Here is a 17,924-nt window from a genome sequence, read left to right as displayed (position 1 = left end):
TTGAATACTGTGGGCCAACTGTGGGAACTTAAGTTATGCTCCAGAAACCATTTTCAGTTGTAGGGTAATAGTGACCTTGACCTTTGATTTTGTGACCCAGAAAATCAATAGGGGTCTTCTACCCAAATATGGACAATTATCCTATGAAGTTTGAATACTGTGGGCCAAATGGAACTTAAGTTATGGTCCAGAAACCATTTTCAGTTTTAAGATAATAGTAACCTTGACCTTTGACCTTGTGACCCATAAAAAATAGGGGTCTTCTATCCAATATGGACAATCATTCTATAAGGTTTGAATACTGTGGGCCAAATGGAACTTAAGTTAAGCTTGAGAAACCATTTTCAGTTTTAAGGTAATAGTGACCTTGACCTTTGACTTTGTGACCCCAAAATCAATAGGGGCCTTCTACCCAATATGGACAATCATCCTATGAAGTTTGAATACTGTGGGTCAAATGGAACTTTAGAAATGCTCCGGAAACCATTTTCAATTTTAGGGTAATTTAGTGACCTTGACCTTTGACCTTGTAACCCCACAATCAATAGGGGTCTTCTACCGAATATGGACAATCATCCTATAAAGTTTGAATACTGTGGGCCAAATGGAACTTAAGTTATGCTCCAGAAACCATTTTCAGTTTTAAGGTAATAGTGACCTTGACCTTTGACCTTGTGTCCCCAAAATCAATAAGGGTGTTCTACCCAATATGGACAATCATCCTATGAAGTTTGAATACTGTGGGCCAAATGGAACTTAAGTAATGCTCTGGAAATCAAACTGCTAACGGATGGACGGACGGACACCAGAGGGTATTACATAATATGCCTGAAATTTTTTCGGGCATATAAAAATGAGCACAATGACACTTTTAGAAAGCCCCACTATTCTTCAAATACTACAGCTAAAAATCTGAAAATTTTCTCTTCCTAAAACATGAAATATGAACATTACCTCTGTGCATACATCAACAGCACAATTCCTCATGGCACATCTACTGTCATCTGCCCAAAAAGGACAGTTCTTTTTTAAATTCACCTGAAATAAAAAACATCTGTAATGACCATTTAAACAAGAGGGCCATGACTGCCCTAATAACACGCACCTGATTATTGAGGCTCTGAATTAATATCGTTAGCAATGAATAAAAGGCAGATATAATGCTACAAACTTAAACTGATATAACATTCATATCTTCATCTGAAATAGTGCAAATTTTAATAAGGTCTTCCATATTATGCCTTTTTATGTGCTGTGACCTATTTTTTTACCCCAGATGACCAATATTCATATAACAACTCATACAAAAAACTGTTGATCAAAAAAAAATGGAAGTCACAAGTTAAACAAGAGGGCCATGATGGCCCTGAGGTCGCTCACCTGTATATAGGCCCCTGGAGCGGGGCCAGTTTAAACCCCAGGGCTTTTATTTGAGCAAACTTGGAAGACACCTATTAGAAGATGTTTCATGATGTTAAGTTTTTACTACACACATATAATGAAAAACAATGACCTCCGCCCCACCCCACCCCCCTTTGGCAGGGCCAATTTAAACCCAAGTGCTTTTATTTGGACAAACTTGGTAGACACCAACAAAAAGATGTTTCCTGCTTAAAATCTAACCTCTAGCTCATTGGGTTTTTTAAAAGAAGATTTTTTAAGTTTTTACTATACACATATAGTTAAAAACAATGACACCTCTGGGGCGGGGCCAGTTTTAACCCCAGGGCTTTTATTTGAACAAACTTTGTAGACAATTACTAGAAGATGTTTCATTCTTAATATCTAAACTCTAGCTATTTGGGTTTTTTCAAAGAAGATTTTAAAGTTTTTGCCATACACATATAAGGAAAATCAATGACCCCCGGGGCGGGGCCAATTTTGACCCCAGGGCTTTTATTTGAACAAACTTTGTAGACACCCATTAGAACATGTTTCATGCTAAATATCTTAGCTCTAGCTCTTTGGGTTCTTTAAAAGAAGATTTTTTAAGTTTTTACTATATGCATATAGGGAAAATCAATGACCCCCTGGGGCGGGGCCAATTTTGACCCTAGGACTTTTATTTGAACAAACTTGGTAGACACCCATTAAAAGATGTTTCATGCTAAATATCTTAGCTCTAGCTCTATGGGTTCTTTAAGAGAAGATTTTTCAAGTTTTTACTATATGCATATAGGGAAAATCAATGACCCCCTGGGGCGGGGCCAATTTTGACCCCAGGGCTTTTATTTGAACAAACTTGGTAGACACTCACTAGAAGATGTTTCATGCCAAATATCTAAACTCTAGCTATTTGGGTTTTTTCAAAGAAGTTTTTTTAAGTTTTTGCTATACACATAAATAAAATCAATGACCCCCGGGGCGAGGCCAATTTTGACCCCAGGGCTTTTATTTGAACAAACTTGGTAGACACTCACTAGAAGATGTTTCATGCTTAATATCTAAACTCTAGCTATTTGGGTTTTTTCAAAGAAGATTTTTTAAGTTTTTGCTATACACATATAAGGAAAATCAATGACCCCCGGGGCGGGGCCAATTTTGACCCCAGAGCTTTTATTTGAACAAACATTGTAGACACCCATTAGAACATGTTTCATGCTAAATATCTTAGCTCTAGCTCGTTGGGTTCTTTAAAAGAAGATTTTTTAAGTTGTTACTATATGCATATAGGGAAAATCAATGACCCCCTGGGGCGGGGCAAATTTTGACCCCAGGGCTTCTATTTGAACAAACTTTGTAGACACTCACTAGAAGATGTTTCATGCTTAATATCTAAACTCTAGCTATATGGGTTTTTTCAAAGAAAATTTTTTAAGTTTTTGCTATACACATATAAGGAAAATCAATGACCCCCGGGGCGGGGCCAATTTTGACCCCAGGGCTTTTATTTGAACAAACTTTGTAGACATCCATTAGAACATGTTTCATGCTAAATATCTTAGCTCTAGCTCTTTGGGTTCTTTAAAAGAAGATTTTTTAAGTTTTTACTATATGCATATAGGGAAAATCAATGACCCCCTGGGGCGGGGCCAATTTTGACCCTAGGACTTTTATTTGAACAAACTTGGTAGACACCCATTAGAAGATGTTTCATGCTAAATATCTTAGCTCTAGCTCTATGGGTTCTTTAAGAGAAGATTTTTTAAGTTTTTACTATATGCATATAGGGAAAATCAATGACCCCCTGGGGCGGGGCCAATTTTGACCCCAGGGCTTTTATTTGAACAAACTTGGTAGACACTCACTAGAAGATGTTTCATGCCAAATATCTAAGCTCTAGCTCTTTGGGTTTTTTAAAAGAAGATATTTAAAGTTTTTTCTTTTGGTTGCCATGGCAACCAGAGTTCTGCATGGAATTAAATTCTTTGAACAATTTTTAAAGGTGACCACAAAGGAACATTCCTGTGAAGTTTGGATGAAATTGGCTTAGTGGTTTATGAGGAGATGTCATTTAAAGTAAAAGTTTACGGACGGACGACGAACGGACGGACGGACGCCGGACGAAAAGCGATCACAAAAGCTCACCCTGTCACTTTGTGACAGGTGAGCTAAAAACTCATCCATATAGCAAAGACAGATTTTTTAATCATGAGATGAATTCAAATAAGAACAAGAAATGTCGAATGACACATATGCCCCCCCCGCCACCCCCTCTCTAGCCCTTGACTCACATCTCGGTAATTTTGTTACCGAAACTCGCCATAAATGGGTACATGAAAGTGTTAAGTTCTTGAAAAGTAAAAAAAAAAAACAGTAGAACTTCTATGAGTCGAACTTCGATAAGTCGATTTTCTCAATGTGTCTAAGTAAAATGAAAGTCCCGAATTTTTCCCTTATATATTCCTTATAAAAACCTATTTATGTGTCGAGATTTTATAAGTCAAATTTTTCGATGTGTCAAAGTTTTTTCGTGGTTCGTATAGAATAAATGTAGTATAATTTACCATAAATAAGTCGAAGTCTTTCGATTATTTTGACACCTTCTTTTCACACCTTTTCTGGCCGCGAAGACGATTTCCGATCAACTTTATTGACAGGTGTTAATTACACAGGCGAGTGTTCAAACAGCCTTTGTTTGTGTTTAAATGTGTGAAAAAATGCTTTAATCGTTACTATTTTAATTGCCGTAGCAGTATTTGAAAGTACATGTAAACAGTAAGAACTATCATTTGAGTACTTCCTTTGACCCGGTGTCGAGTGATAATCACACGCGAAATATTTACTATAAGCTGGTTAATTATTGCCCTTTCGTATTTTTACGCCATTTGAAACTTCATTCTATACGTCAACAGATAGTCCAAATCAATTTAGCCGTGAAAAGTTACTTAACATGTCATATTTATCATTGTATAATGTAAAATATTAGATTAAAGAAAAACATGAAATAGGTTACGTTATAGATCTTATAATTAGGGCTAGTCACGGGTTGAAATTTTGTAATGAAATTCAGACCGATTCATGAGTCGAAGTCCCAATGTGTTGAAGTTTTTACGCAAGTCCCTCCAACTTCGACTTACAGAAGTTCTACTGTAGTTACTAGTCATAACCAATCAATATGTAAAATATAAAAAGCTTGACCTTTGAACTAGAGAGCCCATTATGACCAATAAATATGTGAAATTTGAAGACTTTGTAATAAAAAGTTTTCAAGGTCATAAGCATAAACCATATTTACATTTAAAGCCACCTTGACCTTTGAACTAATCACCCCAAAATCAATATGGGTCATCTACTACAAATTGCTACTCAATATGTGTTTTATGAAGACTTTTTGATAAAAAGTTTTCATGATAATGTGCGGCAACTATTCTGACATTCAAGGCCTTTGACCTTGACCTTGACCTTTGATATAGTGATCAACATATAAATAGGGGACATCTACCAGTTATTACCAATCAATATGAGAAATATGAAGACTTTATGATAAATAGTAACCAAGATAATAAGCGGAAACCAATCTGACATTTAAGAATCCGGTGAACTTGACCTTTGAGCCAGTGACACCAAAATCAATATCACTACTAGTTATGACCAATCACTATGTGAAATATAACGAATTTGTGTTAATAGCTTTCAAGATAATGAGCAAAAACCATACTCAGGGTTCCTACAAAAAAGAGAAATCAAAATTCCCTGACTTTTCCATGACTTTTCCCTAACCAAAATCATTTTTCCCTGACCAATAACAGCATCAAGTTTTTACAATCTTAAACATTTAACATACTTTTTATATGCTGGCCTCCTCTTCCCTATATTAGCCAACCTCTTTTCTCCCTTTCTTTATTTTAAATTATTTCAGATACAGAATATATGTATATGAATATAAGCAACAATTGTCATAAGCTACTTGCGTAGTTTACTTTCAAATAGAATGAGTACATTTATCCAAAATGAAAAGTATTTGATAACATGTCATCGATGCTCAAATATGTTTCATTAACGAGCATATAAAGCAGTGAAATCAAAACTTTGAGAAACTAACTACCACAGCTAGTTTGTATAATTTCTGCTATATTGCTAGTATTATTAGCTTTTCTTTATGTAGCCACTTGATTACCTGTCTTATAGTTGTTACTTTAAACAAAAGTAAAATTATTATTGATAACTAACATTTATTCAAGTAAAACGATGCCTTTTTTAGTCAATCCTCCATTGATTGCACTGCTTTGTATGGGGAGGGGCCATTATTATTTAAATATAAAAGATTGAATTTGTGAAAAAATGCTATGTCATTGCATCAATATAACAAGTAGATATTTTTGTTGTATACAATTGAACTTTGCCATAATGCAGTTGTGTCTAGTGAATTTCTAGGTCAAGGTCATATTTCAGCATGAATGAAAATGTGTATATGTGTCTAATGTAAAAATACAAAGGCCATATAAAGTGAAGTAATTGATAGGTATTTACTTTATTACATCGCTGTTTTAAACTTTGAAATACAGTTATATTTTTTTTTCTTAAATGCTATCTTTTCAATTAAGCATTACCTATTTCTTTAATAATTAAAATTTAAATTATCATCATATACATAGTGAAAATGGTAATGTCCATATTATGTTCTCAAATTGTTGCAAAGCTCAGATCTCTCTTGCTAGAGTTCATGACTTCTAATCATTTCATAAATATCTACATTTCTCCTGCTAAAGGTCATAACCTTCCAGTTTGTGAATTTTTTTTTTTTAATTGTATACTTTGTACACATGTTAAAACAAGATTGCATTTGAGAAAATGCTATGCCACCGCATGGTTCAAATTTCATAGCTGTACATCAAAGGACAAGAAAGTAGGTCACATCATCAAATTCTAGGTCACCTGATATCAAAGTTCAATTTTACAACTAAAACTGTGCACATGGTCAAAATGTCATTGCTGTACATCAAAGGGCAAGAAAGTAGGTCACTGTCCCCTTGGGCAAGGCATAATTTTGACCCAAGGGTTTAATTCAAAACAATCTTGATTCAGGTTCACCAAACATAATTTCAAGTCAAATATCTAAGCTATAGCTTTCTCCCATTCAGAAAACATTTGTTTTATTTTCTGTTTTTACTATGTGTACATAATGAGAATCACTGCCCCCGGGCAGGGCCAATTTTGACACTACCTTTGGTAGAGGACCTATAAATGATATTATATATCAAACATCAAAGCTCTATGCCTTGTACCTACAGACAAAAATATTTTTTATTTTTCACTATATGTACATAATGAAAATCAATGACCCCCAGGGCGGGACCAATTTTGACCCCAGGGCTATAATTTGAACAATCTTGCTAGAGGTTCATACACAATGTTTCATGCAAAATATCTTAACTCTAGCCTTTGTAAATTTAGAGAAGATGATTTTTAAGTTTTTACTATATACACATAAAAGGAAAACCTATGGCCCCCGGGGGCGGGGCTAATTTTGTCACTAGAGGCAAAATTTGAACAAATTTGGAAGAGTACCTTAAGATGATATTATTTAACAAATATTAAAGCTCTAAGCCTTGTATCTTCAGACAATAAGATTTTTTTATTTTTTACTATATGTATATATTGAAATCAATGACCCCCAGGGCGGGGGCAATTTTGACCCCAGGGCTATAATTTGAACAATCTTGCTAGAGGTTTACTACACAATGTTTCATGCAAAATATATAACCTCTAGCATTTGTCAATTGCTAAAAGAATTTTTTTTAAGTTTTTACTATAAGTTTTTACTATATACATATAAGGAAAACCAATGACCCCCCCGGGGCGGGCCGATTTTGACCCCAGTGCTAAATTTGAACAATCTTGGTAAGGGTATACCAGACAATGCCTTATGCAAAATATCCAAGCTCTAGGCCTTTTGGGTCTTCACAAGAAGGTGTTTTAAGTTTTTACTATACGTACATATAGTGAAAATCAATGACCCTGGGACTGGGCCGATTTTGACCCCAGGGCTATTATTTGAACAATCTTGGTAAGGGTCTACCAGAGGATGCCATATGCAAAATATCTAAGCTCTAGGCCTTTTGGGTTTTTACAAGAAGGTATTTTAAGTTTTTACTATAATTATGTACATAGTGAAAATCAATGACCCCCGGGGCGGGGCCAATTTTGACCCCAGGGCTATAATTTGAACAATCTTGTTAGAGGTCTACCAGACAATGCCTTATGCAAAATATCTAAGCTCTAGGCCTTTTTGGTCTTTACAAGAAGATTTTTTAAATTTAATCTTATAATTCCTTTTGGTTGCCATGGCAACCAGATTTCTGCATGGAATGAAATTCTTTGAACAACTTTGGAAGCCCTTCCCCCAAGGAACAATCCTGCCAAGTTTGGTTGATATTGAACTAGTGGTTTTTCACAAGAAGATTTTTTAAGTTCACTATATAATCTATATAACACACACACAAACACACACACAAACACACGCACACACAGAGGTGAATCGCTATATGCCACCGCAGCATCAAAAAGACATCAAAAAGACATTCCAATACGAGTTGTTTCCCTTCAGATAAGAAGATTTTTAAATTTGTTACTATATGTACATAATGAAAATCAATAAATCATTGAATGACCCCCTGGGGGGAGCCAATTTTGACCCCTGGGCTATAATTCGAACAATCTTGTTAGATGTCCAATAGACGATGCCTTTTGCAAAATATCTAAGCTCTAGGCCTTGTGGGTCTTTAAAAGTAGATGTTTTTAATTCTTATTTTTTTCTTATAATTTCTTTTCGTTGCAATGACAACCAGATTCTTGTATAGAATCAAAGTCTTTGAACAAATTTGGAAGCCCTTTACCAAAAGAACAATCCTGCCAAGTTTGGCTAATTTTGGAGTAACTGTTTTGTAGAAGATTTTGTAACTTCACTATAAAGTTAAAGTACGTTAAATGACAAAAGATTTCGAAAATTTACAGACATAAGCATATTTTTTAGAGTAAGATATTTACAAGAATTAAAAAGATGCTAATAATGATAAATAAATATAAAGATACCCCAAAGAAGAAATTGCCCTAGCCTTGACTGATTTTGCTTCCAACAATATGACCAACATTCTTCTCTTACAAAATTCCTTGACTTTTCCCTGATAATTGCTTATTTTTTCATATTTTCCCTGACCAATTTCAAAATTCCCTGACTTTTCCCTGATCTTGAAAAAAAATCATTTTTCCCTGACTTTTCCCTGACCGTGGAAACCCTGATATAACATTCAAGGCCCCTGTGACCTTGACCTTTGACTTAGTGACCCCAAAATCACTAGGGGTCACCTACTTGTTATGACCAATTAGTATGTGAAATATGAAGACTTTGTGATAGTTTTAGTTATAACAAGCAATTATCATAGTATTGCAAGCAATCCATAAGTCCCCTATCGGTTAAAACCCTAGCAACATTCTGATGGGCCATTGGCCATTCAATTTTACCAGTGAACGAATGACATGAATGAACTTAAATCTTTTGAGTTCTAAGTTTGTCTATATCACAGTAATGTGTTAAGTTTCCCTGCCTAGTAAGGAAATTATGTTTATACAAAAGATAATCAAAAGGTCTATTTTTCTCAGGATGAATAAGAATAACTAATGTTTCAACTTTTCTCTTTTTTAAGTAACTTTGTTGAAAAAAATCTTTAAAAGTGATCTCAGGAAACAGTTTAAGGGGGACATAATTCTGAAAATAGTCTTGCTAGAGTATTTAACCTTCTCAAAAATGTTGAGTGATAATAAGAAACATATATATGAAGTTTGAAGTAGATACATTAAGAAATAAAGAAGTTATTTAAAAAAAGACATTTTTTTTTTCCATAAAAATTCTAAGTTCAAGGGAGGTAATTCTGATTATTTTAGAGCTAGAGTTGTATACCTTGTCACATATGATGTGATTGATGACCAGAAACTTATATTTAAAGTTTGAAGTAAACACCTTAAGAAATAAATAACTTATAGTGAAAAAGCTTAGAAATGTTGAAATTCAGGCTATTTGTTGCCATAGCAACCAGAATTTTCAACATAAAAAGAAAAGAAAGTTTCATGAAAATATTTTCAGTACTTTTTGAGTTATCACTGGATCCAGTTTATGTGTTAAATTTGCCATTTTCAGACTATTAGTTGTCATAGCAACCAGAATTTTCAACATAGGAAGAAAAGAAAAAGATGTGCATAATCTCCATACTGCCATCTATCCATATATCAAGTTTCATAAAAATATTTTCAGTACTTTTTGAGTTATCACTGGATCCAGTTTATGTGTTTAATTTGCCATATTTTCAGACTATTAGTTGCCATAGCAACCAGAATTTTCAACATAGGAAGAAAAGAAAAAGACGTGCATAATCTCCATACTGCCATCTATCCATATGTCAAGTTTCATTAAAATATTTTCAGTACTTTTTGCGTTATCGCGGGATCCAGTTTTGTGGACGGACGGACTGACAGACGTTCTCACAGGACAGTAATTATGTGGCTACTCTATTGTTCTCTCTATTGTTCTTTTTAGCCACACAAAAGAAAATAGCCACATAAAAGCATTACGGAATGAATGACATCAAAGAGAAAGAACAGTTACCTATTGTCTCTCTAGCCACATAATTACTCTCCTGTGAGTGCGGACTGACAGACGGACAGACAGACAGTCGGACGGAGGGTAAACCTAAAGTCCCCTCCGGTTAAACCGGTAGGGGACTAATAAGCAGAACCATTCTGACAATTAAGGCCCCTGTGACCTTGACCTTTGAACTATTGACCCCAAAATCAATAGGGATCATCTACTTGTTATGACCAGGGCTTGAGCTAGGGTATTGACTTGGGCAAAGAAGTCGCCTTCTGACCAGCGACTTCGCTCTAAACAAACTTCAAAGCGATATTGCTAGGTCTGTCTCAATTACAACCAATTACTAAATTAAATCCACTAGTTAAGAACGGGTGTCCGCATCAACAAAGTCTAATACACGGCGGCAAGCAAGATTTCACTATGTATATCCTTCTCATTATCAGTTTGCATTGACCAATCGGTGATACTATAACATACTGTGGCTATTTGTTGACAATTACACAAAATGGAGACAAATCCATTCAATTTTCCCAATTGCATGATTTAAGACACCTGCATATACATAATTGTTGCAGTGTTTTGGCAAGTAAAGATGAACAATGCGCAACATCTTAACGGTGTGGTTATGTGCGAAAACCCGATTGTTAAAAACTTTTGTAGCACAAATCTGTAGAAATTATGTGAAGATTTGTATCTAATTTTAATACATTGACCTCTGTAAAGAAAACACACAAAATAAATGTCTCTAACATTCTGGTTTGTGGGCAAATAGCTAAACGAAAATTATATACAATGACCAGTCTGACCCACTGCCAATGGCAAGTTGCACTGCCCTATCTGCCCTGAATATTGTTACCAACTAAATTTATACTCACTACATGTATACAGTATATGTAAATATTGTGTTTTCTATTGGTATACATTTATGAAAAGTAAATTTATATTAGAATTATTTTATTTGAGAGGTATTTTTTTATTTCTTTTCTGGTTTGTAAAGTTTCCAGGCTTATATTTCTCCAGAAGATGCCTAATATGTCTCCAAACTTCTCCCTAAAGTCTCCTCACTTCTCCCTAAATCTGCTGGAGGAAGAAGTCTTTTCTTCCTAAAATTTTGACCTAGCTCAAGCCCTGATGACCAATCCCTGTGTGAAATATGAAGACTTTGTGATGAATAGTTTTCAAGATAATCAGTGGGGAAACCATACTAACATTCAAGGCCCCTGTGACCTTGACCTTTGACTTATTGACCCCAAAATCAATAGGGGTCATCTACTAGCTATAACCAATCAATATGTGAAATATGAAGACTTTGTGATGACTAGCTTTCAAGATAATAAGCAGAAACCATACTACCATTTAAGGTCCCTGTGACCTTGAACTTTGAACTAGTGACACCAAAATCAATAGGCGTCATCTAATAGACCTTGATCTTTTAGGGAGTGACCCCCAAATCAAAAGGGATCATCTACTAGTTATGACAATCAATATGTGAAATATGAAGACTTTGTGATAAAATAGTAACCAAGGTAATGAGCAGAAACCATTCTAATATTTAACGCCACTGTGACCTTGACCTTTAACCTGGTGACCCCAAAATCAATAGAGGTCATCTACTAGTTATGACCAATCAGTATGTGAAATATGAAGACTTTGTGATAAATTGTAACATTAAAGGCCCCTGTGACATTGACCTTTGACATAATGACCCAAAATTCAATAGGGATCATCTACTAGTTATATGACCAATCACTATGTACAATATGAAGACTTTGTGGTGAATAGTTTTCAAGATAATCAAGAGAAACCATTCTGATATAAAGGCTCCTGTGACCTTGACCTTTGACCTGGTGACCTCATAATCAATAGAGGTCATCTACTAAATTTATCCAATCACTGTGTGAAATAGGAAGACTTTCATGAATAGCTTTCAAGATAATCAGCAGAAACCATTTTGACATTTAAGGTCCCTGTGACCTTGACCTTTGACCTAGTGATCCCAAAATCAATAGGTGTTGTCTACTCGTTATGACCAATCAGTATGTGAAATATTAAAACTTTGTGATAAATAGGTTTTAAGATAATCAGTGGAAACCATGTGGTCAACCAATGGACGGACAGACCAACGGCCCAACATGGAAGACTTTCATGAATAGCTTTCAAGATAATCAGCAGAAACCATTTTGACATTTAAGGTCCCTGTGACCTTGACCTTTGACCTAGTGATCCCAAAATCAATAGGTGTCGTCTACTCGTTATGACCAATCAGTATGTGAAATATTAAAACTTTGTGATAAATAGGTTTTAAGATAATCAGTGGAAACCATGTGGTCAACCAATGGACGGACAGACCAACGGCCCAACATAAGCAAAATAATATACCACCTTTACTTCGAATGGGGGGCATAAAAATCCTAAAAAGCTTTTGAAAAACTTAAAAAGTCTATAAGGTAAACAGAAATTCAACGGACATTTTATATAAATGAAGACAATGGGCAGTTATAGCAAAAAACAGTGAAAATTCAATAATTTTACCATCAAGGTCATGAAAAAGCCAAGGTCAATGAGGTCAATCCATCCCTAATAACAAAGTTATAGCTAGTTACAGCAAAAAAATATTGAAAACTTCATTAATTTGACCTTCAAGGTCAAGGTCATTTATGAGTGAAGGTCAAAGTTTGTCTGATTGACTTGAAGGTTTATCCTAAAATATTATTATGTACAAGTTTTAAGACAATCCATGCAAAAATAACAAAGTTATAGCCACTTAAAGCAAAAATCAGCAAAAGCAAAGCAATATTTAGACATTTAACCTTGAAGGTCATGGTCATTTATGAATGAAGGTCAAAGTTAATCAAGTCTACCTACTTGAAGGTCTTGTCCCAAGGATTGTTGTGCCAAGTATGAAGACAATACACTAAGAACTTAAAAAGTTATGATCAAGTTTAAAGTTTGTGGACAGCTACTGCAATGCCAACATGACCGTAACAGTACCTCTATTTATTTTTTATTTTATTTTTTTTTGTTCAAAAAAAGTTGACTTAAAAAGTTATGGTCAAGGTTAAAGTTTGTGAATGGCAACACCACCATGACTGTAACAATAGCTTCTTTTTTTTTTTTCTTAAAAAAAAAAAGTCCAGCTAAAAATCAATTTGTCTAAATTTGTACAGAGAATCTACTCATTTCATCCTAGATTAAACATAATTATTCATGAATATCCATACAAACTTGCAAAATACCTAAAATGTAACAAATAACTACGGTTCAAGTCACAGGATTATGTCTATATTTTAAGTTTCAAATCAATTCCTTGATAATTTTTTTGTGCTTATGCTCTGGACCAACTGACAATCCCAAAGATGACTAAAACTTTGCTTGTAGGGATCTAATAAATTTTTCAATACACAATATACATCTGTGGTTCTACTCAGGTGCCTGTTTTGCCAGAAATAATGCCAGGAAGGGCACTTGAGGTCTTCCTCCACCAGTAATGCACGAACATAGGCATATGACCTATACTGTGTCTGTGTGATGAATAACTTAATAAAAAATTTTTACACATTACTACAGTAAACATCTAAATATGCTTTTTCCTTTACACAATTATTTTATCTAGTCCTATTTTTTTTTTTACTTTGTGATACAGTGAGTCAACTCTGCTTATAACGAATTCAATGGGACATTTAAATATCGTTCATTATATCCAAAGTTTGCTAAAACAATGTAGCAACAACATTCTTGCTGACTTGTTTAGGTGAGCAAATTTGCAGTGAAAAAGCCATACCTGTCACCGGTGTAATCGGTGTAATAATTTCAACAGCGATAATTTTATGCCTTGAACAATATATTATGTACATGTATGACTTGTCTATAATGTGCTTACCATTTGTATTCTTTTGCTATTAAATGTTTGTTATTGTTAGGTTAATATACATACAGAAAATCAATTATTTGGTAATTATCAGGTATTTACAGCAATTTGTCAATTGAGGGTGCGAAAAACAATTAGGAACTTATGTTGTAAGAACATTTTATGAAACTCTTATAATTCCCTGAAGCCATAATTTAACTGTGCAATCACTCGATTGAATGACTATTGGATAGCGGTATTTATGTACTGACCTTTAATCGAGTGAATCCCAATATTTTTATCATAACATTTTGTTTAAAACGAGGACATTTATGTGTCTTCGCCGTTTGGGGCTTGAAAAAATGGTACATTGTAAGCTATAGCCGAAAATTTGTTTTAAGCAAGTACATTTTAAGCGATGTGTTTTTAATATAAAATAAAGAAGGGATCAGCCGCGGGTTTCAGTTTTAATTCGCTATTAACGATAATTGGTTATAAGCCAGTTGGTTATAAGTGGAATCGATTGTACATGTTCAAATACTTGCAATATCTAGAGAGATCAATGAACAAACCTTAAAGAATCTGAAGTAGTTCTTGCTCAACAAACTCTTCATTCTAGGATAGACCATCCGGTTGTTGAGAGAATCAATATTTTCAACTTTACAGGAACAATCGTCAACTTCTCCATGTAACTGAAATACAATGATAAATTCTTATTGTAAGACAAGAGGACCATGACAGCCCTAGATCACTTGCCTGAGAGACATTGCTAGAATAATGCAACTGTAGGTACAGTTTATTAATGCTGGGGTGTTTCATTTTTTACCTAAAGTGTATGATTATTTATTTGTTGAAGACAATTTGGCAATGATACATGCTAAATAATAAACAATTTTTGTTCATATACTGGAATAATGAATAATCTATTCTGATGATAACAAATTCAATAACAGGTAAAGACAGTGTTTAGCATTACACAATATTTGGTCTTAAATAATAATAGGTAATTATAATTCTTGTACTACAAATGCAAAATAAATTGAGGCTGAAGCTACTCACGATTGAGACCACTTTTTTCATTATCCACAACAATCAACAAGACAAAATGGTAGAGTTTTCACAGATTTTCTTTAACAGATTAGAGATCATTGCACCAATAAATTTTTATTACTTATACATTACAGGCAATTTAGTTTCTAAAGGTCTGTTAAAACCTAATGCTAGTTGGCCTTTATTTCTTTTATTTGCAATGGACAATAATATACCATCTCACAATGATCAACAAGACAAATTGGTGGGGTGCAGATATTTTTTCCAGATTCATACATGCCATAACTTCCCTGATGTCTGGGATTGTCCTGGAAATACATTTTTATCCCATGTGGTTCGAAGGGTAACAGTGTCAACAAGTGTAATTCATCAGAAATTGACTCTGCCTTGAGGCACTGATTATCTTCAAATAGTGCTAGAACATTGTAATGGTATTACTGCCAAACATCAAATGATATAGTTTTTAGAAACTGCTAGTTGTTTTAGCTATTTTGACCAAAAGAAACTAGAACTATCACTAAATGTGATTAATATCGCCACAAGACTGCTTCGGAAATGAGGAAGTTACGAGTTACAGAATACCTTGTAAAAGAATTGAACATTAGAGTCGGTTGAACCGGGTGATGCTCCCCAACTAGAATTTGGACACAGAAAAGTATATCTTTTGTAGTTTCAGAGTTATGTCCCAGACAAAGTTCAAAATCTGATAATTCCAAACTTAGGCAATGCAGAGTTACTGTTCTTTGCACTGCACTTCTACTCAATTAGATCTGTCTACTTACTTGTAGAATACAATATGGTGATCATTTCTGTGAAATAGTTGTAACTAGAACTGACTGTCCAAAGGACACGGATGCCCCCACTGACAACATATATATGGTATATAGTGAAAAAATCAACAAAGGGCCATAATTCTGTTAAATTTGGTTGCAGCAAAAAATTCCTTCCTTAACTACCATCTACACATTAAGGTTGTTCATCCCTGGAAGTTAAAGCAAAATCTGCCAACCAGTTTAAGAGGAGTTGCATTCACAAAATTTCTATATGGTATATAGTGAAAAAATCAACAAAGGGCCATAATTCTGTTAAGTTTGGTCGCAGCAAAAATCCCTTCCTTTACTACCATCTACACATTAAGGTTGTTCATCCCTGGAAGTTTAAGCAAAACCTGCCATCCGGTTTAAGAGGAGTTAAGTTCACAAAATTTCTATATGGTATATAGTGAAAAAATCAACAAAGGGCCATAATTCTGTTAAATTTGGTCGCAGCAAAAATTCCTTCCTTTATTACCATCTACACATTAAGGTTGTTCATCCCTGGAAGTTTAATTAAAATCTGCCATCCGGTTTAAGAGGAGTTGCGTTCACAAAATTTCTACATAGTATCTAGTGAAAAAATCAACAAAGGGCCATAATTCTGTTAAATTTGGTCGCAGCAAAAATTCCTTCCTTTACTACCATCTACACATTAAGGTTGTTCATCCCTGGAAGTTTAATCAAAATCTGCCATCCGGTTTAAGAGGAGTTGCATTCACAAAATTTCTACATAGTATCTAGTGAAAAAATCAAACTAGAAATGTGTCATCATGCCACAGATGCCCCCGCATGCAGCCAAAATTTCAGATGGTGCATTAATTATTTTTTTCATTTTAAGTTCAAAGCCCTTAAAACTTTTCAATGTTAACACAAACCATTTTCATACAATGTTCAAGGCACTGAAATTATTCAGTCTTAACCTTTTTGGATTTGGATATATAATTGTCTGACTTGATGAAGGACACATACAGCATTCCAGTGAAAAAGGTTTGGCTCGTTGAGTTTTAAAAAAAAAGATTTTTTAAGATTTATCTATACACATATAGTTAAAAGCAATGACACCCCTAGGGCGGGGCCAGTTTTGACCCCATTTGACACTCACTAGAAGATGTTTCATGCTTAATATCTAAACTCTAGCTATTTGGGTTAAAAAATTTTTAAATCAGATTTTTATGTTTTTGCTATACACATATATAATGTCCCCCGGGGCAGGGCCAATTTTGACCCTAGGGCTTTTATTTGAACAAACTTTGAAGACACTAACTGGAAGATGTTTCATGCTTAATATCTTAACTCTAGCTATTTGGGTTTTTTCAAAGAAGTTTTTTTAAGTTTTAGCTATACACATAAATAAAATCAATGACCCCCGGGGCGAGGCCAATTTTGACCCAAGGGCTTTTATATGAACAAACTTTGTAGACACTCACTAGAAGATGTTTCATGCATAGTAACAAAACTCTAGCTATTTAGTTATTTTTCAAAGTAGATTATTTTTTTAAAGTTTTTGCTATACACATATAAGGAAAATCAATGACCGCCGGGGCAGGGCAAATTTTGACCCCAGGGCTCTTATTTGAACAAACGTGATAGACATTCACTAGAAGATGTTTCATGCCAAATATCTAAGCTCTACCTTTTTTGGGTTTTTTAAAAGAAGATTTTATAAGTCTTTCAGGGTTCCCACAAAGAAGAGAAATCAAAATTCCCTGACTTTTCCATGACTTTTCCCTGACCAAGACCATTTTTCCCTGACCAACAACAGCGTCAAGTTTTCACAATCTTTAACGCATTAAACATATTTTTTTATATGCTGGTCTCCTCTTCCCAATATTAGCCAATTTCTTTTCTCCCTTTCGTTATTTTAAATTATTTCTGATACAGAATACATGTATATGAATATAAGCAACAATTGTCAATAGCTACTCCTTTAATTAGCATGAGTATATTTATCAAAAAGGAAAAGTATTTGATAACATAATTATGTCATGCTCAAATACGTTTCATTCTTGAGCATATAAAGCAGTTTAAAAAACTTTGAGATACTAACTATCATAGCTAGTTTTGTATAATTTCTGCCAAATATTAGTATTATTAGCTTTGCCTACATTTTGCTTTACATGAAGCCACTTCATAATTTGTCTTATGATTTCTTGTTAAAACAAAAGTTTTTAATTGATAACTAACA

The 17,924-nt window shown here is 34.3% G+C and overlaps 1 protein-coding gene across 1 annotated transcript in view; it reads right to left on the bottom strand.

The window, feature by feature from the left end:
• Window positions 1-17,924, bottom strand: part of LOC132730196 (ero1-like protein) — a 46,681-nt gene that overhangs the window by 11,834 nt on the left and 16,923 nt on the right. Inside the window, exons 2-3 of the mRNA XM_060716051.1 lie at window positions 14,447-14,566; window positions 955-1,038 (exon numbers count right to left, since the gene is read on the bottom strand). Of these exons, the coding sequence (XP_060572034.1) occupies window positions 955-1,038; window positions 14,447-14,566 (204 nt within the window). The remainder of the gene's footprint in view (window positions 1-954; window positions 1,039-14,446; window positions 14,567-17,924) is intronic.

Source organism: Ruditapes philippinarum, unplaced genomic scaffold (assembly GCF_026571515.1).
Source record: "Ruditapes philippinarum isolate M1 unplaced genomic scaffold, ASM2657151v2 ctg4602_1_1_1_1, whole genome shotgun sequence".
Classification (NCBI taxonomy): Eukaryota; Metazoa; Mollusca; class Bivalvia; order Venerida; family Veneridae; genus Ruditapes; species Ruditapes philippinarum.
Note: the sequence above shows the minus strand (reverse complement) of the source record. Positions and strands in the feature narration are given on the sequence as shown.